Here is a 23,735-nt window from a genome sequence, read left to right on the forward strand (position 1 = left end):
AAAAATTATTTTATTTATTTTAACACGAAAAGTGAAACTATTTGTCCTGAATCACCAGGATTTCCATTCAAATTTCAGTTAGAACCTTGTAGTAAAGGCGATTTGTTTGAGTTTCAGGTGGACAAAGTTCTAACTGAATTTATGATATATTAAATTAACCATTAAAAACTAGTTTTAACATAGTTTTATTGATAGTTACAACATAGCAGTATCATCATTGATATATTCAATCAAAAAAATAATTGAAAACATTCACAATTAACAAAATACAAGCGTTCAAAACTTCAACAGCCCATAACTGTTTTGCTGCAGTTGTTCACTTAGAACCCTGTTGTTCTCGGGTCGCGATTTATCTAAATATTCATATCGTCATCATCATCAACCAGGATCAATCCACTGCTGGATGAAGGGTTCCGCAACCTGATTCTACTACTATATTATACCTATTTCTATCGTCCCTATCATCATTGACCTGTACCCATCTACTCCTGGATAAAGGCCTCCCATGCCTGATTCTACTCCTTTCTATCGTTTGAATTGCTGTATTTATCAAAATCGGTGATATTATTTTATATATCTTTTTATATTTCCATTATCATTATGAGCCTGAATCAATCCACCGGTGGATGAAGGCCTCTCTAAGTTGTTTGAATTTCTGTCGGTCATATGAATTGCTATATTTTTCAAAATTGCTGATATTATATTTACTCATTCATAATATCGTCATTATCATCATCAACCTGTATCAATCCACTGCTGGATGAAGGCCTCTTTAAGCTGATTCCACATGTTTAGGTCTATTGCTTCATTATTTATCAACATTTGTCTCGATATGAATGTCCCTCACCGGGAAATTATATTGTTTAAGGTTAATTTTTAATTCAAATTTCGATTTTTTAAATATTATTCTAAGGCTGCAAGCATTTATTTTTTATAGACAATGAAACAAAATAATTTTTAAATTGATTTTTTACACTGCCAACCTTCTTCTATTATCTTAATGGGACCCGAAGGAGATTAATATCACGTTATATTGGATCGCTATTTATGATAATCACATAATATAATGCTTTATATTCGAATGATTGAGATGTATAATTATTTATCATATTTAACTGCACATACTTACATATATATTGTATTAAAATTAAAATGTCAGTGGTAGCTCATCCCGAAGGGAAAAATATGGCGCCATCTATGCATACTTCACAATTATATTAAAATCCAACACCGCCAAGCCGTCTGCAAGACCTGGCGAGACAGACTGGCGACCGCCAGCTGGCTCAGCTAGTAATATATTATTTTACGTCATACGTAATTGCTAATGTCCCCGATCCATTGATGATCAATACAGGGATTTAGGAAAGCTAGTATTTAGCTAGCATTCATTTTGAATAACTCATTAATTCGTATATAGTAAAATAAAATAATTTAGTTAGTACGCTCGGTCACAAAAAATCTTGTTATTCTTTATTAGGCTTACGCACGTATTTTTAGAAATATTTATAACGGTAAAAAATTTGACTATAGGTACACATTATGCCAATACGTTCATGGGAAATATTATAAATGAAATTTAATTATGATTCACGAATAAATAAATAATTTTATTCGACTAGCTACTTGTCGGTGTTGCCATAATAAAACAAAGATATGTCTGGATTGCTGCCATCTATTTTGCATAAATACAAACATTTTCAAATTACAGAATTCTGCTTTACCATTGTAGGCAGACATCTTGGGTAATTACAGATGCTATTTCTGCTGAGAAACGAATTATCAACAAAATGTTATTCCTAGTTCGTGTTTTTCAGAAATTATGATCAAGTGTGACGTAATATATTGTTTAAGCTTTATCCAACAGTGAATATGGATTCTGAGGAATCGATCGAGGAGCCTTTGGTAGCCCCAGGTATCATAGAATACTAAAAATACCGAAATGAAACTATGACAAAATTTTGATCATTCGAACTAATGGCCTCTCTCCCGTTTCAGAACTCTACTTTTTAGTTGCAAAATTCTTGTCTACCGGGCCCTTACAAAATACATCAGAGGTAAATATCGTTTAATAATACTCCTCTTGACATATTTCAATGCGATGGACGACTAACTTTCACGTTTATTTGCAGGTTTTAAGGCGTGAATTGGAAAAATGTAAGGTAAGTCCTGAACACATTTTGTTGATGTCAATTTTACGCTTATTTATACGTAGATGTGGTTGTTTTTGCACGTGGTGCAGCTGTCAAAATATCAGTAATCGGGTGCCTAACCCCTTATCTGTTCTTTCGTACAAAATTCTAACATTAATATTCTCATTTTCACGATTACAGATCCTTCCACGTCGTGTGGACTGGGAGGGAAACATACACGACCAAACTTTCGAAGATTTGGTAATTATATTAATTTCATCCCTTATTTGTGTCATTTTTATGTGTTTTGATTTGTTTATAGTTGTTTTCTGTGTGAAACCACGGAAAAATTCTACATTATAACCAACATTTTGTAACAAGTTTTTTTTTTCGTCTCACCGTCTTGCACAATTTAGTTATGTTTGTTTTTAATTATATTCAAAAAAAGTTTCCCCTATTCGATTGTGGATTAATTGATCAATATCCAATTACGGCGGTGTCATACCAAATTACGTGATCGAAAAATGTTGCTGTCACGCTCACACTCGTTGGTAGACGCCGTCGTGCATCTCACTTGTTCCATATTGACCTACCTTAAGTTCAATAGCAATACCGCGAATCTTATATTTTCCTTGTAATAAATTATAATGGAGTTTCTTCAATAATTATATTATTAATTATTAATAATATTAGAATATTTACATCATTGATGAGTTTACATTCGATATTATTAACACGAAAATAACAATCTTCAATATTTTTTTTATATTATTGCTGAAACATTGTTCATTATATTCATACTCATACAAGGTATTGCTACATCATAGTTAAAATATAATTCACTATTGCAGTGGAGAATCTTATCTTCTCTTTTGTTAAAAGTGTTATACCTATTTCCCTACAGTGAAAATAGTTAATTAACAATATCTACATCAGTTACATGTATTGTGAAAAATCGATGATTTCAGAAGTAATTGAAAAGTGACTGCGGTTGGTTTCGTAGCGTCAGGGGAAGTTTATTTGCGCCCCATAACTGAATTTCAAAAAGAGGCGTATCCTGACCACCCATCCTGCTTCCTACCAATGGCCGGTCTTAATTGGACACATCCCGGGGTGCAATGAAATGATAAGAGGCTCTCTGCAGTTCGCAGAAATCTATGATTGTGGTCACATAGTTTACATTATATGTGAACCACCTGACATGTTGCACAATACCTTCGCAAGGCAGATATTTTCATGCAGGGTAAATAGACGTTTCGGTGATGTCAAACGCACAACACCGACTGGACGACAGATAACATACAGAAATGTGTGAAGAATTTCACGTATGTTATGACTTGGAACTTGTAAGTAGACAAGCAAGTCTAGTATGTATAAAGTATCTACCTATAATAAAGAGAAGTTCTTGGCTGTTGCAGACGCATGTCGGTTGTGTACACACTAAACCGCAGCGATGTTGCTCAGTAATCATTTCAAACATTATTGTGCAATATTAATTTTGATTAATACTGACAACGTGCATTAATGGTGTGCGCAATATGCACCAATTGACAATTCATTGAAATATATTGTGCAATTAGCATGACAATGATCATGTTATAAATATTATTGCACAATATCACAATAGTTCAGTGTAAGATTGGAATGGCAAGCACACTATCGATATGAGTCTTTGCGATGACCAAAAACATAGCCTTATAGGTAGATACTTTATATTTGTTTATCTACTTGCTGTTCAAGTGTTATCATACATGTATTTCTTGGTGAATTTCATTAATTTTTATGGTGCCTAGATGTCGATTGTCCAGTTGTCCTGGCATCCAACCGGTGTGGTTGAATTGTCCTAGACCAGTGGTGGCAAAACCTATGGTACGTGTGGGAATTCCGTTGGCACATGGACGAATTGCAGAACCTCATCCTGTATTATGCAAAACATCTCGGTATTTAAAGGGTTCCGTAGCACATGGGAAATCGGGTCGGATTCATGATGCATCTTATTAATTATTTTCTGCAGCTGATCTTTTTGGAAGGACACCGTTCCCCAGAAAACCATTCGGATATAAAATAGTTTTTAGGAAAAAAAGCTCAAAAAACATTACTGTATTTATTTATTAAAAAAAAAAAACATATATAGTAGGTGTATACAGAGAAGAAGTTCATAACATTACATTTGGATTAGAAAACACGGGTAAATCAAGTTATAATAGAAATACAAACAAATACCTACAATCTTAGAGAAAAACTCACTTCAAACATTTTAGTTTCTATAATATAGTTTCTATAGTAATCTAAATTACGAATGAAAAATTTCTTTTCAAGGAAAAGCGCCTTAATTGAAGTTAAAAATGCTGTTTCTATTTTAAAAAACAATTCAAATATTTTTTTAGTTTTTTTCAAACCTGAGACCAATGGTAATTTTGAAACAAAATTTTAATGTTTTCTGTCATCAGGAGAGGCAGTATCCGAATGTGTCGAATGATCATCTGTTGTCAGTCTGCTCTGCTCTGCTGAAAACGCCAAAGGACAAACCCAAAAAATCACTTCTGTGCAACAGTCTATTTTGCAAACCAATACCAAAAAGACCCGGCAATGTCTGTTAGTATTAAACAGTATTATATGATATCTATGGAATAATAAGTAGTATTTTTACAGGTACTCAACGGCTTGGGCGTTAAAAATATCGCTCGTTTTGCCAAAGAGAAGTAAGTTATTGGTCATGGGTTGCCATATGTACACATAAGCATAAAAATCATAATTTGGGACAAATGTGACGTGACTGAAGTGAGATTCGTACAAAAACATAGCAATTTGCCAGATGTGCCAAACTATAATGGCCACATTATAAAACTTAATTTTAGTGAAGCCGAAGTGAGCCTTGCAGATCGGGCATAAATAGATATTCATCAAAATACTTATAACTACATTAATTTCATTTATTGTTCAATTCAAGAGTTCAAATCTGTATCATTATGTAGTAAATACTCTATCGGTTATTTGTGAGAGGTGTGTGCGTATGCGAATTTCTCAAAATAATAATTATATTGTTCGTGAGGTCATTTGTGTATGTATGAAGTTGGGTCTGGAAATTTCTACATATGCAGTTGGCCATATCGCAGTTTACCTGTTTAGCTGTTGTATCTCAAATAGATGGTCGTATAGTATTGAGATCAAATTCATGTGTAAATAATTCAACTGATAGCTAAACTATATTGAAAACAGGCTGCAAATATTTAGATGGAAAACGAAATCAGTGGAGAGATAGAAATTCGTTGCGGCATATGACATGAGTATATACAGTCACCTCTACTATTTAACCTGCACTCGGAATCTATCTTCAAAGAAGCCTTACAAAGTGAATCAGCAGGTATTGTAGCTAATGGTCAACCTATTAACAATATACGGTATGCCGATGACATAATATTGATAGCTGAAAGCATTTACATCAAAAAATGGTAGGAAAGGTTAATGAGGTCAGCAATTCTTATGGTTTCAAAATGAACCTGAGGAAAAAAAATATTAAGAGTATCAAAAATAGTGACAGCGAACACCAATCTAAATTTTGTTATTAACAGTGGACTATAACGATCCTACGGTCGTTGCGCGGCTTAAGTGTTGGACTATCAAGGCAATCATATGGTCTGGCAAGTACACATTGTTTTTCAATTTGTGTGTGAGTCAGGGTATGGATCTAATAGGTTGAGCAAGTGGCTGACATCCATTTCTCGTAAAAACAAAATCTGTTAATACAAACCTACTCTGTGGAGGCCAAGGCCTGAACAAAAACGATGCATAAGTGCGAGTGAGAAAGTATTCGGCACCCTTATAATCACTGCGACACGCGCTAGAGTAAGATAAAAGGTTTACAGATGTGGAAGATGGTTTGCTACGATGTAGCCGCCAAATCTTACCTTATTGCTTAACTAAGCGTCGATAACCGTGTTGCTAAAATTGCTATTTTTTGTGTTAAAACTGTGTCGGTGGTAAATATTTTTAGTTAATTAAGTAGAAAAGATGGTTCTGTGTGTTGTATTAAAATGTGGTAGCCGTACTGATAAGTAAGAAGATGGTATTACATTTCATAGGTAAGTTGATACATGTTCGTGATAATTTATTTGTATATTATTATATATTTTAATATCAAGTGACCGTGTTTCTTAAAAATAACTTAACCCATCGCGGCCTATCGGCGCCAATTTGGCGCCGGTGTTACAGGATGCAGGACATGATGAAAATAAAAAAATTTCAATCATTTTGATTTGAAATTACTTAATAATATATGTAGCTATCATTTTATGATGTTAGTTATATACGGTCCAATATATTTTTTAAGAAATATTTGATTTATAAAATCTATTTTTATTTAAATTTGTCAAAATAATGATCAGTTCGCTAAGATGAGGTGTTTGAGGCAGTATTAAACATAAAATGGCCCTCCATCTTCTAAATATCTTGAAGAGTATTATATTTAGCTCCAGTTTTAGTTTATCTTCCTTTTATTATTTACTTCTATCATAGACTTTTTATCCATGTCCTTTTGTATAAAAAAAGGCTAAAAAAAACCAAAAAACTATATTTGACATGTTTTTTTCATTCCACTTATACACAAAGTTTATTTAAAAGATTTATTTGAATTGAATGAATATAACATGAGTTATATCAATTTTAGTAATCAGTGTGCCTTTTTAAATGATCCTGAAAAATTAAATCTGTCTGCAATGGGTTAAATTATGGATATTTTTACCTAATGGTTGCATTTTGACCGCTTAAAAATACTATATAACGTAAAAAAATATATTTTAACTCTGAGCGTCTAGTGCGAGCACTAGCGAAATGGTCTATGGTCTCGAACATTTGTATACGAATGCGTTCGCTCGCCCACGAACCAAACGCACGGCACGCAGCTTCATTTAGCAATGCAATGGGTAGTGTCTAGATGTATCTATAGTCTAAGGTGGAGGCCCATATGATCCTATTAGGATCGGACATGGTCGAAAAAAAAAAAAATATTTATAGACCAATGAAAAATGGGACCAGTCTCGGGAAATAAAAACTAGAATTGAGATCGCAAGAATGTGCCTCCTTAGCAATCGAGACTTTACCTAGGTGTGCATAATCTGTTATGTTCTCTCAATCCTTTTCTATTGTATGGAGAAATGTCACGGAAAGTTGAGGCTTTCGAGATTTGGGTGTATAGACATCCTCTCAATTCCGTGAACTAACCGCGTTACAAATGTTGACCTTCTCAATTGAATGGGAAAAAACTGAGAAGTTCTGCGTAGTAACGAAACCAGAAAACTATAGTCTATATTGTGTAGGCCACATTGTGAAAGGATGAAAGTAAAGCATTCCCAACTTGTCATCCAAGGAAAGATCAATTGCAAGCGTAGCAGAGGATGACACTGCATTTCGTGGCTTAGAGTTACAATATTCGTTTAGAGATTAATTATAAGAATGAAAATGAAATTACTACACAAATTGTCATAGATATATTTAAGATAATTTATAATTAAGCAGAGCATATGGGAACGCACAGTGGGACTATTTATCAAATGATTGTTGGCCATTTGCCCAATCCATTGGGCTCCTGGTAAGAGTTAAATGTACATTGAAGAAACAACATGTGCCACTATAGTTAGATGTGGGATTTGAACCCACCAGTGATGGCTTCAGAGGCACTACCACTACTCCATAGAATATATGCTAATAATTATGAATTCTAATAAGTTTAATCATTGTAAAATGTATTGTTTTTATCGTTATAGTGGATAGAGTGTTTCTCCGCGAATATGGAGTCGGTACGAGGAGACCATTGCCTGCATCTGTGTATGGCTCACTACAGCTGCAGAGGAGAACTTTGGGACATCTCAGTGCGGTGTACTGCGTGCTCTTCGATAGATCTGGACGCTACATTATCACAGTGAGCCAATTTATACATTCCTTACTTATTTTAATGGTTGAAATGAAACTACATCCAACTGCACCTGTCAATGATTGTGTAATTGGGGTGAAATTGTATATGGATAGGTATTTATCTAATGTGGCAAAATGATTATCACTGTAGTGTATTCCTGAACACAAACTGATTAATTTTAGCTTAAATATAACTGAGCACTTTATACCATTATCAATTCGACACCTCCTATGTAAAAGGCCGGAACTGCGTTTTTGGCTATTTTGACTAAATTGCCTTTTATTAAATCATTATAAAGATAATAAAACGATGATATGGAAAAAAACGAAAATTCAATCAATATTTTATAGGCATAACTAAAAAATTGCGATTCCAGCATTTAAATAACATTGTGATGTCAATCGCAACATTAAAATAATTGCTCTACTGAAAAGTTACCATTTTGCAGTTCCGACTTTATACGTAGGAGGTCTTGATTTATTTATTTTCTGATCTCTTCGCATTATGGTCAGCATACATTAATATCTACCTGTCATGCAAATGATATAATCCCAAAAAAATTGTAACATTGTTAAATCATGGATGATTTAACTCCATAACCATACGAAAGACATTAGTACTAGAAGAACACATTGGTTAATCATTGCACATTCAGTCATACAAATGCATTCCATCTCAGCTTTGATTTCTGGACAATTTTGTCAGAAATTCCTTCACTTCATATATTTGCTATCCTTGGCATATGTAATTTATGAAGATTGCTTTTGAGTCCATAAAGCAGTTTGTCATAACCTTGACTTTGGAGCCATTTATCTTCAAACCTTCATCGAGGCTTGCTTCTGTAAGTTGTTGCATTGTTGTCCGGAGGTTAGGTATATGAATTTCTTCAAAAAGAAGAGAATATCATCTGCAAAACGTAGGTGACTTAAATCTTCCCTGTTTATGCAAATGCCTTTTTCGTTCTGAACATATTTTCAAGAATGGACTACTCTTTCAAAAAATATTTTGGGAAAAGAGACTCTATTAATGTTATGGTCTCTGTAGGGTGCTGATGATCTCCTGGTGAAAGTATGGAGTGCTATAGATGGACGGCTATTGGGAACCCTGCGGGGAGCTTCGGCGGAGATAACGGACATGGCGGTCGACACTGACAACAAACTGCTGGCGGCTGGCTCGCTGGATCGGCAGGTGCGCGTCTGGGATATGCAGACTTCTGCTCCAGTGGCCGTTCTGCAAGGTAGTCGATGGATACATAAAATGAAATCTATTTTATTTGAGAAAAAAATAATGTCACCGTATTGTACCTATGGGATTTTTTTTATCTTTTCCAGGTCACAATGGTATGATTACATCAGTACACTTTTGTCCATCAAAAAGTGGTGACTTGAATACGCTCGTATCGACCTCGACCGATGGATCGGTCGCTTTTTGGACTTATAGCCAATCAAATGGCGGAAAACCTTCCTTCATGTGAGTATTATTATACATATTCTCAATCCTGATTTTGAAACAATGTTTTTGTTAATTGTACTAATTTTGAAATAAAATCTTTATTATTTGCAGGTTATAAACCCATCCTCAAAATGATCCAAAGATTGCTCTCTAAAAAACAAAACAGTGAACATTGAAGGTCATGTCAGAAATTGACAGTACACTGTTAAACCTATCTGCATCGCCTCTTGTACACAACATGGCATAGTTTTCATTTGCTATGTTTATTATTGCTATATTTCATTTCAATTCTATAATTATTTATTACACTGCTATAACAGATGTAGTATTAACAAAAACTTTGTAATAAATACATTATAATGAAGCTTAATTAATGTTTACAACAAAACTAATTCAAAACCGATCCAATATTTTCTGTGTGATTAGATTTCCAGCGATATACGTATGTCTTTAAAAATGGTCTTCTGTTTGGGCAGCTCGAAGCCGGTGCAATACGTGGAACGGATGCGGCCAGGAGCCTGTCAGATGATCTGCGCTGCATGGTCGCCAGGCGGCGTCTTTCTTGCTGCCGGTTCGGCTGACCACCACGTGAGAGTCTACATGATGACCGACTCCGGACCGAACAGAATATTAGAGGTGCGTACTCATCCATCAAATTCCAACCATAGAGTGCAGATTCGACTCCCATTGGCTTAGTTTACTTTGATTTGGATTGCAGACTGCCGCTCACAGCGAAGCGGTCGACTCACTGCAATGGGCACACTCCGGTCTGAGATTTGTATCAGGCTCTAAAGACGGCACGGCCATTCTGTGGCAGCTGCACGCCACCCAGTGGAGACATTCCAAGCTCAACATGACCGATACGCTTGGCGGGTGAGATGATTCCCTACATTGCCACTTGATTGTTCAATATTAATAATTTTCGCCGCTGTGTCATTACATTTATGGAAGTATTTAATATAGTTTTATATAAATTATAGGGAACCTGTGGAATATGATGAGAACAAAAAGACTAAGGTGACGATGGTCGGATGGGACTGTACCGATAGTTACATCATAACGGCTGTCAATGATTGTACATTAAAGGTATACTATTTTATATAATTATTAGAAATTCAGGTCATATATTATGGTTGTATATGTTAACATTAGGTTAAAAAAAAATTTTCTGTATAATATAATTAATTTTTTCATCTACCTTAATTCTTTTGTTTACCAATATAAAACAGTTATTTCATTCTCATTCATTGTGACCCTTGGCGAGTGCGAATATTGTACGTTATATTGCGATCGATTTTTTAATAATATTTTGTTGTCCCGCATTTGTTTTGGCATTATATGCCACATGCCAGAAATTCTCATAAGTGGATGCGTGCATATAATATGTAGTATTTTTCTCGCTTTGTCACATAATAAAGTTGCGACCGTGAGAGAAACAAATGTAACCGTTTAGTTTATTAATACCTTGGACGCTGAAGACGCACCCGGCGTGTAATGACCAGGCGGCCGATCGATGTATTTAATGTGCATTTTAATACTATGGACGCTGAAGACGCACCTGGCGCGTAATGACCAGGCGGCCGATCGATTGTAATTAACGTGCATTTTAAAGGTGGTAATTAAAAAGTCATTATCTAGTCGGAAGCGAATGAGTTAAAGGTGGTAATTAAAAAATCAATATCTAGTCAGCAGCGAATGAGTTAATAAAGTTGCATGGGTGATGTAACATGAAAAAGTTGATTAAACCACTGTATTAAAACATTTTAAGTAGGTACAGCCTACTATCACCGAATTTGAACCACGTTTTTTTACAAGATCTTTGTAAGACCTGTGCTCACCTTCACCTCGGATTCTGGGAAATGAATTCTCTGCTATCTATGAACCAATCAGAAACCATAAGAAATGGAGGGGAAGAATATAAAATGTCGAGGCCCATGATCTGTACGATTATTGCAGCGCAGTTCAATCAATCATAATTTAAATAATTCACTTGTCGGGTCATGTGCACCGTTTGGACGACAATGAACCAATAGTGTAATATCAAATAAGAGAAGGGTCAAAAATTTACCACTGAATTGATTTTGTTTCATAAATGAGAGTATTTTGAAAGAGGCGATAAAATTTTCATGTAGAGATTTTAATAACGAATCCATTGATATAATCTCTATATATATAAAAATCTCGTGTCACGATGTTTGTGGTCGAACTCCTCCGAAATGGCTCGACCGATTTTTATGATTTTTTTTATATATATTTGTTAGGTATGAGAATAGGTCAACAAGTATATTTCATACCGCTAGGTGATTAGGGTATCTCTATCCAGAAAAATTTTCTTTTATTTTTTTGACAATTTATTTTTTTGTATTTTTTTAATTATTTGGCATAAAAAATACCTATAACCCCAAATTTTCACCCTCCTACCCCCACCCTCCCATTTTTTAATCGCGATTTTATTATTTTTGTATGAACAAATTTAATCGTCGTTCGTATTTCAAACAGAACGAAATTATGTATGTTGTTGAATGACAGATGGTACTACGTCCGAGAAGAATTCAAGAGAAGCGTCGCGTCATTTTGACATTTCATTCGGCATATCACAACGCAGTGCGTGCAAAATTTTGTACGATTTATTTTAATTTATCTATTTTTATGTGCGTGTATTACAAACAAACAAACAAAAAGTGTAAAGCAACAAACATGCGAAATAGTAGAGCAGAAAGAACAGATGAACAAATCCAACAAGATAACAAAAACGTGCGTGTAAGCATGTCGCAATTGCGTGCACCCCAATCACAAGAGGCATGAGCTGAACGAAATCAACAACGACAATTGGAACGGAGCCAAGCGCGCCGGTTCGTAGTTAACACACGCAGACAAATGAGCGACAACGCCAACAAGTACATCGAACATTTACATCCGCTTCGTTCCTTCGTTACGCATTCAAGTACGAGCCAGATATTGAATATTCCGCTCATCCGAAAGTGCTGATTGGTGCTATGGACAAAGAATGTCCCCATCGTCATGCGCTCAAATTCAAACATGAGTCAGCCGGGATGTGTTGCGCATCAGGAAAAGTGCAACTACCAGAAATTGAGATACCACCAGAACCATTGAACGGCTTGCTCATCGGCACGGTTCCAGATTCAAACCTGTTCCTGAAGTCCATTCGCACTTTCAATCCATGCTTCCAAATGACTTCGTTCGGAGCAACAGAAATAGTTCACAATATTGCGGCAAATGGTCAACAATTCCATTCTACGTTCAAAATCAACGGCCACGTATACCACAAAGTAGGCTCATTGCTGCCAATGCCAAACGAACCACATAAATTTTTACAAATCTACTTCATGGGCGGTGAGGACATCAATCATGTGGATGCACGTTGTGGCTACAATAGCCTCAATTCGCCTAATGCCAGGCGCATCGTTGGCGAACTACACGCCCTGTTGAATGAGCACAATGAATTATTGAAATTCTTCAAAGCACACATGCACGAATTGCAAAGTGACAATCACGCTATTGTCATCAATCCTGATAAAACACCAGCTGGAGAGCACGTGCGTCGATTCAATGCGAATGTTGTTGACGACATTGCTGGAATCATGGTTGGCGACCGCACATCGACGCGAGAAATCGTGATTCAAAGAAGAAACAATAATCTGGAGTTCATCGCTGACACACCGTTCATACGACGCTCTCCAATATCCGCTAATTTTCTGGAAGGGACAAGCCGGATATTGCATAAACATTAAACAACGAGATCCTGTCACAGGTAATTCATTCATTATGAACATCATTACTCATTTTGAATTGAGAAAATGAATGGTTGATGTTTTTTTGTTTTTATCGGCGGTCATCGTCTACAGCGCTCTATTTCTCTTTCTGTCATAGATCCCATCCCCACACACTTACGAAACATTCGTTATTTTTTTATTTAACAACCAAAATATTCACTAGAAATAATTTATATGGCAGAACAACGTTTGCCGGATCAGCTAGTATATTATATATCTTAATTATTTCAAAAAAGTGTTATAGCGGGTTTTGAAATTTAGCGACACATAATATGATATTATATCATATGGAATATGTACTTAACTTGCTTTAAAGTTAAAATGTTCTGGATATTTTTCACACAACATTGTAAATAGCCCTGAAATTTGTCAACAGTATTATTTAACAGTATGCAAATTATATTCAAGTGTAGTATGAAAGGTTTCATTACAATTTACAATTTACAGATCTGGTGCAGTCATACAGCAAAGTTAGTTCGCGTGTTACGCGGTCATACGGATGAAATCTACGTGCTGGAAACGCATCCTGCTCATCCCGCCATCTTGCTATCGGCCGGCCATGACGGACAACTGTTCATATGGGATATTTTAAAAGGGGTAGATATATTCATCCAAAACGTATGGCAACGTCACATTGCACCAGTGTTTTTTTTGTTTCCAAAAATATTTTTTCTTCTGTTATCAGGTGTCCCTTGGTTCGTTCCTAAACCACATAGATGGGCAGGGTCACGGCGCTGTGTTTGATGCAAAATGGTCACCCGATGGCTCCAAGGTGGCCGCCACTGACTCTCATGGACACATCCTTATAATGGGGCTGGGAAAAGGACATCCTCTACTACAGAAGGTGCATTACTACTAATAATCTTACTACATATTATACAATGAGATGTGTAGATTTTTAATATTTTTCGACTGTGACGTGCCAAGCAATTTTTCATGGTGAAAAAAATAGTTTTCTAAAAATTTTCTTCTTTTATTTATTGAATATTTTTTCAAAATTCTCAAAGAGATTGTGGAAGCATTTAAACCACTCTTCTTTCATATTATATTCTCCATCACTGAACGGTTTTCCATTTTTAGAGATTATGTTTGAGACAAAATAACAAGCAGTTATTATATTTGAATGACTGCCGATAATTAATTTCATAAGGTTTATTGATTGAATATTTTTATTTTTTATTTCCCGATCTTGAGGACCGACCTATGCAATTGTATATTCACATTAAACGCAATGACTATTCTTGAAAATGATTTGGCTGCTATTTTTTATACAATGCGATTTGTCATTTATGCATGAATTTTGTCATTTCCGTTTGCACATAGATCAGTAAATATAATATGAAAAACTGAAGAAAAAACACAAGGCTATGTCGTCTTATTTTTTAATATTATATATAAGTAAGTACTTATATATTTATTTGTAAAACTTTTTTATAAAAAAAAAACATTTTTTAAATATATATAAATTAGTAATTTCTTTTCTCTTCAAAATGAAACATTAACAAACCAAGAACTTATCTTCTCCATCATATCTATGGGATGCTTAGGAATGGCAGCAGTTGTAGAAGATACAATTCCTGGGGTCTACAATATCTTGATGATAGCAGCACAGTGAAATCAAAATGTTTCCACAGTAATTATTATTAAGTAAAAATAAGAGAGATTGTAACATTGATTGAATTAATGCAGCTGCCTCGCGAGCTGTTCTTTCACACGGACTACCGGCCATTGATGCGTGACGCGCAGGGTGGAGTGTGCGACGAGCAAACGGGTGTGCCTCCACACCTGATGCCGCCGCCCTTCCTGGTGGACGTGGAGGGAAGCCCCCATCCGCCCAAGCTGCAGAGGCTCGTGCCTGGCAGGGAGCACGCCGCCCTCGATCAACTAGTACCTGATACGGGCACAGGTAATCAGGTGTTAGGTTTTTTCTTATGACGGTTTAATAATAAAATATTCAATAACAAATAAATTTTCATTTGATGGTTCATACAAGGGTAGTCCCAAAAGTACCCAACCTAACAAAGAAAACACAAAAAATTTGGGAAAAAATATCGTTATTTCTCTACGTAGGCTCCTTTTAGTTCGATACACTTTTCCGAGCGTTGTTCAATAGCTTCGATACCCTGTTTATAGTGAGAATCGTCGAGCTCCTCAAAATAGCCATCAACCGCAGAGTCCACCTCTTCATTGTTGGCAAATCTTTTACCACCGAGCCATTTTTTCAAGCTTGGAAACAAAATAATACAAAGGGGCTAAATCTGGCGAATAGGTTGCGTGAGGAAGGAATTCGAACTTTAACTCATTGATTTTGGCCATCGCGATAACGGATTTGTGAACTCGTGCATTGTCTTGATGAAACAAAACTTTCTCTTTCGCCAAATGCGGCCGTTTTTTCTTGATTTCATCACTATAAATGCTGCAATAAGTTCGCATTGTTGATTGTTTTCCTTTCTGAAGATAATCAATGAAAATTACCCCACACGCATCCCAAAAAACTGACGCCATGACCTTGCCTGCAGATGGAACTATCTTTGCCTTCTTTTTAGCCGATTCTCCCCTTTCAGTCCATTGTTTTGACTGTTCCTTCGTCTTAGTTTCTATGTTTCATCCATGGTTATGAATTGACACAAAAATTCTGCTTTATTGCTGTGAAACTTCGCCAAACACTCGATTGAAACATCCTCACGACGCTGTTTTTGTTCCATTGTGAGTAATCGCGGCACCCGTCTTGCGCCATATAAGCGATGTACAGCACTTTTTAAATGCCTACCATGTCTGATAGCTCGCGCACTTTCAGTCGACAGTCATCCAATACCATTTTGTGGATTTTCTTCACCATTTCTGGCGTGGTCACCTCATTTGGTCAACCGCTGCGATTTTTGTCTTGGCAGCTCGTACGGCCTCGTTTAAACTCTGCCACCCAATATTTTACTGTTTACCCAGAGCTCCGATTTGATATTGGTTAGACTGAAGCCTTTCAAAAGAAAGTATTGTATCGCATAACGATGACCAATTTTTTCCATGTTTACAAATTCACTGAGAGCGTTTACTATTGATGGCTGTCAAACAAATACTGAACAACATAGCTTCGTCGAAATTTAAACTTAAGCTTTATAAGGTTGGTACTTTCTAGCATAGTCATTATCTGCCATCTATACGTCAGGTGGGGTACTTCTGGGACTACCCTCGTAACTTCCGTCTGCAGTTAACCACATAGCACAACAATAAAGTGTGAAAAGGCACCTTAACGCAAACATACTCATTATATAAGTTGTTTGAGATTTTTTACACTGTTTCCATGCTATCACTCCATGGGGGAGGGTTTTATATTTGTCAATTTGAGTGATCTCTCAACTACATGTCCTGCAATAGCAAAGAAAATGTTGAAGTTTTTTTTACATAAACCATAAATTTGTATAAAATTACTTGTTTCACAATATATTAACTATGACTCTCAGGATTGACAACACGTTGTTACTCACCGTTGAGGCCGGAGGTCTACCACGTGAACGTATCGGGTGTTCCGCATATGTTGAGTTAAAAAAACATACAAATTAATATACGATTTATTTTTTGTCAACAGTTATGCTAGAAGACGTGGCACTAAGATCTCACATTGACTACATGATTGAAGCGCTGGCTATGCGTCAGATCGGTTTTCTCAACGGAAACGCCGATGCTAATCTCTTTGAGGTGACATTTTATCTCAGCAAAGCTGATCATTTTACAGCCTTTTTAACATGTTCCATGCTGGAAGTGTGGCTCATAAAAAAACTTCAATACATAATATATCGTCACTGTTCTGGCAGAAAACACTAATTCGAAAAAATGACATATTGAGTTAGTACCAAAATGTTCCTTATTTCAAACTTTACCGTCTGGAAACCTTCTTAAAGTCTTTATTTTAAAGTCATCCTTTTTACGATTACTTAATAAACTCACATGATTGACCATTATTTCAAACATTTTAACAACTTCAAAGTCAATTTACTCAAAACTAGTATTCTCCAGTTAGTGTGTTCTGCCAGAACAGACACGATATTGTTTTTGATACTAATTTATATTCCTAAAATTAAAGTTCCATATTAATTAATTGTAATTAAAAGTGTGATTTTTGAATTTATTTCGGTACTGTTCGAAAATAGTATAAATTTTGAAAATAGCCGATAAACTGGATTATTTGTTAGGTTAACCTAACTAAACCTAACCTAACCTAACCTAAACTAACAAATAATCCAGTTTATCGGCTATTTTCAAAATGCGTTTTCCGCTGTATCCGCTTTAACCGAACAGTACCTTTATTTCTTTTGTATAATCAAAGTTTTTTTTTTTGCATCTGAAACGTATAAGCCCTTATGTTCTTAATTCTTTCTATTCCGCAATTAGCTAATTGTTGTTATTAACGTATGAATTGGTTTAATTATTGCGTTTAAACCCTCTTTTGATTGTTAAATGGCGATTCTATAGATGATAATTTTATTGATTCTTGCGTTTGCTATTATATGAATGTGGTTGGTAGTTGTCATGAAGAGAAACCGGACAGTGAAAATGATGACAATATTCCTATTCTTAAGAACAATCGACCAGCCGCGAGGGAGAGGAACAACATTTTTACACTAATTCCAGACGATGGTCAAACAGAAAAGTCAGCCTAAATCCATACGATTCACAAAAATATCTGGTATAAAAATTAATATGTCGAAAAATCAATTATTTCAATCTAATTATCAATGATGACTCGTATAATCTTTTATTCACTCAGACTAATTTATATGCAGTTACACATCATGTGCAAAACCAAAATTTTATAATATAATGTTATATAAGTAGTTTTTCGATTATGTATTCTCGAATAAATGTGTACGCGTATAAAACTCGGGTAATAATAGCGACTTTGGTAACATTACATGGCATTCTGTGCCATCTATAAGACAATTTTTTTGCATATTGAAAACAAAATTTATTATTTTTAATTATGTTTTATACCGTTTTTTTTAAATACCTAATCATTACACAACTAACATTTTGTAAGCGTATTTTGGTCCCATAAAACGTGTCAAACTATGCGGCCAAAAAAAATAGGCAAATTTTTGGCAAAAATATTGTGCCAGCACCAACCAGAATGTAATATATGCGTTCAAAGTTTGTAAATAAAGAATTGGTGATAAAAATATTTCGACAAGATGCAGAACAATAAAAAGTCATACTCATGATAAACATGGCATCATTAAATTTGGCAAATGCCACATGACAAGAGCTACTCAGACTACTTGGAATAAACATCCTACTTCAAATTGATCTCGATGATAAACGTATTGCATTTTCAACTACAAACTTCTGACTATAACTTTGACCAGATCCTATGTAAATTTTATGGATTCATATGGAAACAAATGATTCATTATACGGCATTTCTACGCCAACTTTCCGGGAAGTGAGATATTAGATATTAATGCCAATGTGAAAGTATTCTTGATATGATTTTTCTGTGCGTGTGCGCAGAATGGGCAGGGCGAAGTGGACTTTCGGCTGATGAGGGGCGAGGGGGTGCGGCACAGCGCTGGCGAGTGGCAGCGTGGTGAACAGCTGGTGAGGAGTCGGCGGGCTATGGTGGCACCACTGCACCCCGCCGCCTGCGCCACAACTAGGCTGCGTATGTCAGTACCATCTCCTAATTACACTTATCTATTTCTGGGGAGTGAGGGTAAATTACCCCAAGTTTGGTAAACATGACAATTTTGGGGGTAATGAAGGCTAAAATGTACGAGTAATGTAGCAGTGATGTAGGTACATAAATCGTTTGGACTCCAAAGACAGCATCCATATTGCTCTGACATCAAAAAAGCTTGATATTGTTTTATCAAAAATTAAGCAACACGTTTCCAAAACCTGGTGTCTTAGTTTAAGTCTTGTATTAATTCTTGAAATTGTTTTTGTAATGTACTTTGAAGTGTGTAATTGGAACACCCAAAAAGTTCCCCGAAAACTGCATGAAGCCATCCCTTCATTCATTATTTCCACGGGATAAATGTATATATCATAAATTAGAGTCTTCGATATAATATTATTATTGTTGGTATCCTGATAATGTAAATTATCTTTAACAGTGAAGAAATGCATCGGCTGGAAACTGCTTGGTACATCCGTGAGATGCGGCGCAGACCGCAGATGATCAGCACCTGCGCCTCGGGTGACCCGGGGGGAGGAGCCAAGAGACCGAGGGGGAAGGGGAGAGGGAAAGGAGGAGGACAAGCCGTCAGGAAGGCCTCCAGACCCACGCCTGCCACCCGCTACCGGGTTAGTTTTTTCACTTTATTATGACGTATTCTTCGCAAATCCTTCATGGCATAGGTTTTCGATGATTAATCGTCCCAACTTAAGTGTGAGATATTCTCACATACAAGTATATCGATTGTTTATTCACCAGCACGAAATATAAAATGAATTTGTTGTTAGGAACCCCCGGAATCACATCATTCAGAGTCAGATTCCACAGTGAAAGTATCAGGCAGTGACTACAGCGGCTATCAATCCGTCTCGACTGACCAGTCCGATGACAACAATGACTCCAGGTATGCTTTATGATATATTGTAGTGTTGACCCAAGGGAGTTATTCAAACATCCGCATATCACAGTACATCTAGGTTGGCCTTTGTCGGTTGTTAAACAATAATAGAATATGAAATAGTTATTTCCCTTTACATACTACCAATGATTTAGATATGTCTACACTCATGTTTCCTTCTCTTAATAATTGATATCATCACTATTTTATATGTTTTCAGTTCCAGCTCATCAGACTATTCGGATTGGGTGGCAGAACATCCCGGAGTCCCACTGCAGCCTCCCAAGAGATCCAAAAGGAAACCGGTGGCCAGAAAGAGGCATGTACCATACTATATAATTTATCAATAAAGCATTAAATTTACTAGGTTTTATTCTTCGGATTTCTAAACTACAGTAAAACCCCGTTTATAAGAACCCCGTTAAATCGAAATTCGTCATAATTCGAAAATATCACGAAAAAAAGTCCCCTGAACATTATTTTCATATAAAACCATACTGATAATTCGAAATACGTAATACGAAATGGTTTTTGACCCAGACAACAATGCAACATTCCATAAATTGAAAAAATCATATTTATTATTGGAAAAAGTCTGCTACCAGGGAACTCAGAAATAATGGGAACTGAAATACATAACGGGTAAGGCGATAGCAGGTAACCGACTCGAGTAAGGAAGAATCCGGGTTAAACCTACACACGTTTCAAGAATACGTTTTACGTCGAATACTGAAAAACTGCTCTCGGTTTATGCATTTACGCTCGTTTAATGTTGGTGTATTACACACACTATTGCATGTGCATAATGCGTGCTTCATTTTTCGTAGGACACTCACACATTCAAAACCCGGCATCAACATGCGGCGTAATGAATATAGCCTATCGGTATTCTATTTATTATCTGTTCTGTGTCTGCTACATTTCAGAACTCCAGCTTTTTTGACACATGGTAGATTATTTATTGCTTAGCAATATAAGCACCCGCCTGCCCTCCTCAAATGGTATGTTGGGCTGAAGTATGATGGGCTGAATTTAGGGTATTGTGTGAACTTATTTGTTTTATACTTCGTTTTTTTCCATTTTATTTTTAGATAACATGTACAAATGCCTCAAAGTAATATGTGATCGTTTATTATATAATGAAACATGCAACTGATCATTAAAAATTGTAATTACAACTTTTCGTGAGCATGGAGAAATACTTTAAAAAGTTATAAAAGTGAAATATAAAATTAGGTAATGATTATGTTCTTCCAACAAATACTATGGTTTTGACCACAAATACGGAAAAATCAGTTAACCTGAGTAGTGGACAGGTGCAAATATTTGAATTGTATATTTTCTATTGTTTTATGGTTCCATAATTTTTTCGGCTTACCATTATTTTTCAGTACCATTTCGAAATTCGCCGCAATATGTATATTTTCCATTTATGTTTTAAAATATTCGTGACGGTGAAAATTATTTAGATTATGTAGTTTTTCTAAAAATATTTTATTTAAACCCATGAAAATTAAATATAAGGTACTTAATTCTTTCTTATTTGTAATCATTTGCACCATTTATGTTCTTATTTAACTTGATTGTCGTTAATTTACACTTTATTCTATTTTCCGAAAGCAACATTCAATTTTTTCTGTAGGTATTTATTTATACAGTGAGAAATAAAATAAATAAGATTATTCCAATAGTAATTGCTTAATACGGCCCTGACCCAAGTCATAAAATATAATATATTATATTATGTATGCAAGTAGAATGAAATGAGTCAATGACAGACCTTTTTAAAACATCATTAACTTACTTATTTATGAGGGTAGAGTCGTAAAAATAAGACTGATTTTTTAAGGCTGTACTCAGTTGAGTCATGGTCTAAAAAGATCGTGGCTAGGCGATGCGCGGATTGCGGGTCGCGGGTGCAAATGACACATACCGAACGAAATATAATTCGTCATATAAATCCAACATGCGTCCGTTTAATGTTCTGTTTATTGTTCTATTAGTAACAATAATAATATATTCATTGACATGTTTTCTTTTTCAAGTAAATGGGTAACGTTTTTAGTCATCTTTACACGATTTAAGAATTAATACCCCCGTCACCATCACGAAACAAATTGACGTATTCACACATCGACGTTCGCTCTCCGATTGCCAGCGAGTCCAAAATTTCGTCACACCTATAGTTGAAAATTATTTGCCGTTTCACTGAAGTATCGTCTTAAGACCACTCACTTTTATTTGTCTATTTTTTATGTTATCTACATAAAGACAGAAATGCTTCTGACAAACAGTTTAGTATTTTTTATATTATAAAAAATACGAAACTATGACATGATGGCAGTTGGCGCCAAAAATCAAAATCGAATAAAGCTTAGCAGATAATTTTTCCGTGATGTTTTTAAACCATTTTAGAAATGAATTAATTACTTTCTCAGAAACAATAAATGATAATGGTTGTAGAACATTAATGAAATTTATTTTATATGTTTAATGAACATATTTATTTAGTGAGAATTAAATAGAAATTGTAGGTAAGTACCTAACAGAAACGTGTAATAAATATATCTTAGTTATGCGCGTTGGGCATACCCCGATCACGTGGCTAACTTCATACTGTTGCGCACTTTCGTAACGGTGTGCGCGCGCAGCTTTCAATTTCACTCTCTACCAAAAGTCCCAAAAGAAGTATAACTTCAAAAAGAATATTATCTATACCCATAGAGTACATAATTTATAAAACTATTGTTTGTTTATTAATTTGGTGCGTATCTTATTATACAGGTACAGTCCTCACACCCGCCCCACCACCACTGCGTCGTCGTCTCCCACCAAAAAGACAGAATCACAACCTCAACCGATGGCGGAAAACATCGAAGCGGAAGCCGGTCCTTCCGTGTCCAGCAAACCGGTGACGGCCGATATTCCTGAAGCGTACCGCCCTTCCGAATGGCTTTGCGCAGTCCAACCTAGGAAAGCTCCCTATCATCCACAGATGGGAGACGAGTGTGTCTACTTCAAACAGGTGCTTATGCTGACAATTCTTTATTTAATTTTCATCTTTTTTCGACTTTGAATGTGTCGTATACACTGATGATGGTTCTCCTTCCTTTCTCTCCATTGTTTCTATAATCTGATGTCAATCATGGGCGCCTCACAAAGAGGATTCTTAACAGATTTTTAAAATGGGAAATAGATGTTGGCCAGTTGCTCAAACTATGGGTTCATTTTCTGGGATCAAACACATACTAAAAAACAACATACGTATAAGTTTGCCAGACCTGGGATTCGAACCCGTGACCCATATCTTCATAAACGGACATTTAACACCTGTCCAATAAGGGCGGTATGCAGATTGCTTTAAAAAAACAATCTTGTTATGGACTCTAGATCCTTCTTCGTTCTGTCACCGGGGTGGACCTCGGCTGCCTGGGCAGTTTCCTTATCTTTTGGACTATATAATTAATGTGTTGATTAGTTTGTGGGTACATATTTATGATAGTGCTGTTCAGTGTAGCTGTAACTGTAGCCCGTTGGTCCGGCATATATGTCTTAACTTTGTACTACTACATTTCCAGGGTCATGCGAGATACTTAGATGCTGTGGCAGAAAAGAATGTGTATACTGTTACTAGTAGAGATCAACCCTGGAACAAAGTCACCCTCAAGGTTAGTAATGATGATTATTACAATACTTTATTTTTATTATTACAATAAAAGATATTGAAAAAAATCTTCCCTACCAGACAAAGAATAACTACGTGAAGTATAAATATAAATAAGTGGAGCTGATAAATGAGGTTCATAGACTCATGTTTAAATCAGCTGCAAATCAGTTTGTGCATTGCGAATTCATTTCTAGCAAATTTCAGTGCATATGAAGG

General features: G+C 35.7%; 1 protein-coding gene across 3 annotated transcripts in view; it reads left to right on the top strand.

Moving 5' to 3' along the window:
- The first annotated feature begins 1,704 nt into the window (after window positions 1-1,704).
- BRWD3 (bromodomain and WD repeat-containing protein) overlaps window positions 1,705-23,735 on the top strand; it is a 46,404-nt gene continuing 24,373 nt past the window's right edge. For 2 of the 3 annotated variants that reach the window (XM_085954559.1, XM_085954560.1), the window contains exons 1-21: window positions 1,705-1,912; window positions 1,996-2,054; window positions 2,130-2,159; window positions 2,331-2,390; window positions 4,580-4,724; window positions 7,892-8,046; window positions 9,085-9,277; window positions 9,372-9,510; window positions 9,969-10,128; window positions 10,211-10,365; window positions 10,473-10,578; window positions 13,734-13,883; window positions 13,972-14,130; window positions 14,976-15,192; window positions 16,870-16,979; window positions 18,789-18,943; window positions 19,394-19,583; window positions 19,743-19,858; window positions 20,073-20,171; window positions 22,637-22,877; window positions 23,431-23,520. In XM_085954559.1, the coding sequence (XP_085810685.1) occupies window positions 1,870-1,912; window positions 1,996-2,054; window positions 2,130-2,159; window positions 2,331-2,390; window positions 4,580-4,724; window positions 7,892-8,046; window positions 9,085-9,277; window positions 9,372-9,510; window positions 9,969-10,128; window positions 10,211-10,365; window positions 10,473-10,578; window positions 13,734-13,883; window positions 13,972-14,130; window positions 14,976-15,192; window positions 16,870-16,979; window positions 18,789-18,943; window positions 19,394-19,583; window positions 19,743-19,858; window positions 20,073-20,171; window positions 22,637-22,877; window positions 23,431-23,520 (2,772 nt within the window). In that variant the 5' untranslated portion in view covers window positions 1,705-1,869. The remainder of the gene's footprint in view (window positions 1,913-1,995; window positions 2,055-2,129; window positions 2,160-2,330; window positions 2,391-4,579; window positions 4,725-7,891; window positions 8,047-9,084; window positions 9,278-9,371; window positions 9,511-9,968; window positions 10,129-10,210; window positions 10,366-10,472; window positions 10,579-13,733; window positions 13,884-13,971; window positions 14,131-14,975; window positions 15,193-16,869; window positions 16,980-18,788; window positions 18,944-19,393; window positions 19,584-19,742; window positions 19,859-20,072; window positions 20,172-22,636; window positions 22,878-23,430; window positions 23,521-23,735) is intronic. The other variant, XM_085954562.1, reaches the window with a different exon arrangement.

This window comes from Rhyacophila brunnea, unplaced genomic scaffold (assembly GCF_057557595.1).
Source record: "Rhyacophila brunnea isolate RB1 unplaced genomic scaffold, BYU_Rbru_1.0 scaffold_4, whole genome shotgun sequence".
NCBI lineage: Eukaryota > Metazoa > Arthropoda > Insecta > Trichoptera > Rhyacophilidae > Rhyacophila > Rhyacophila brunnea.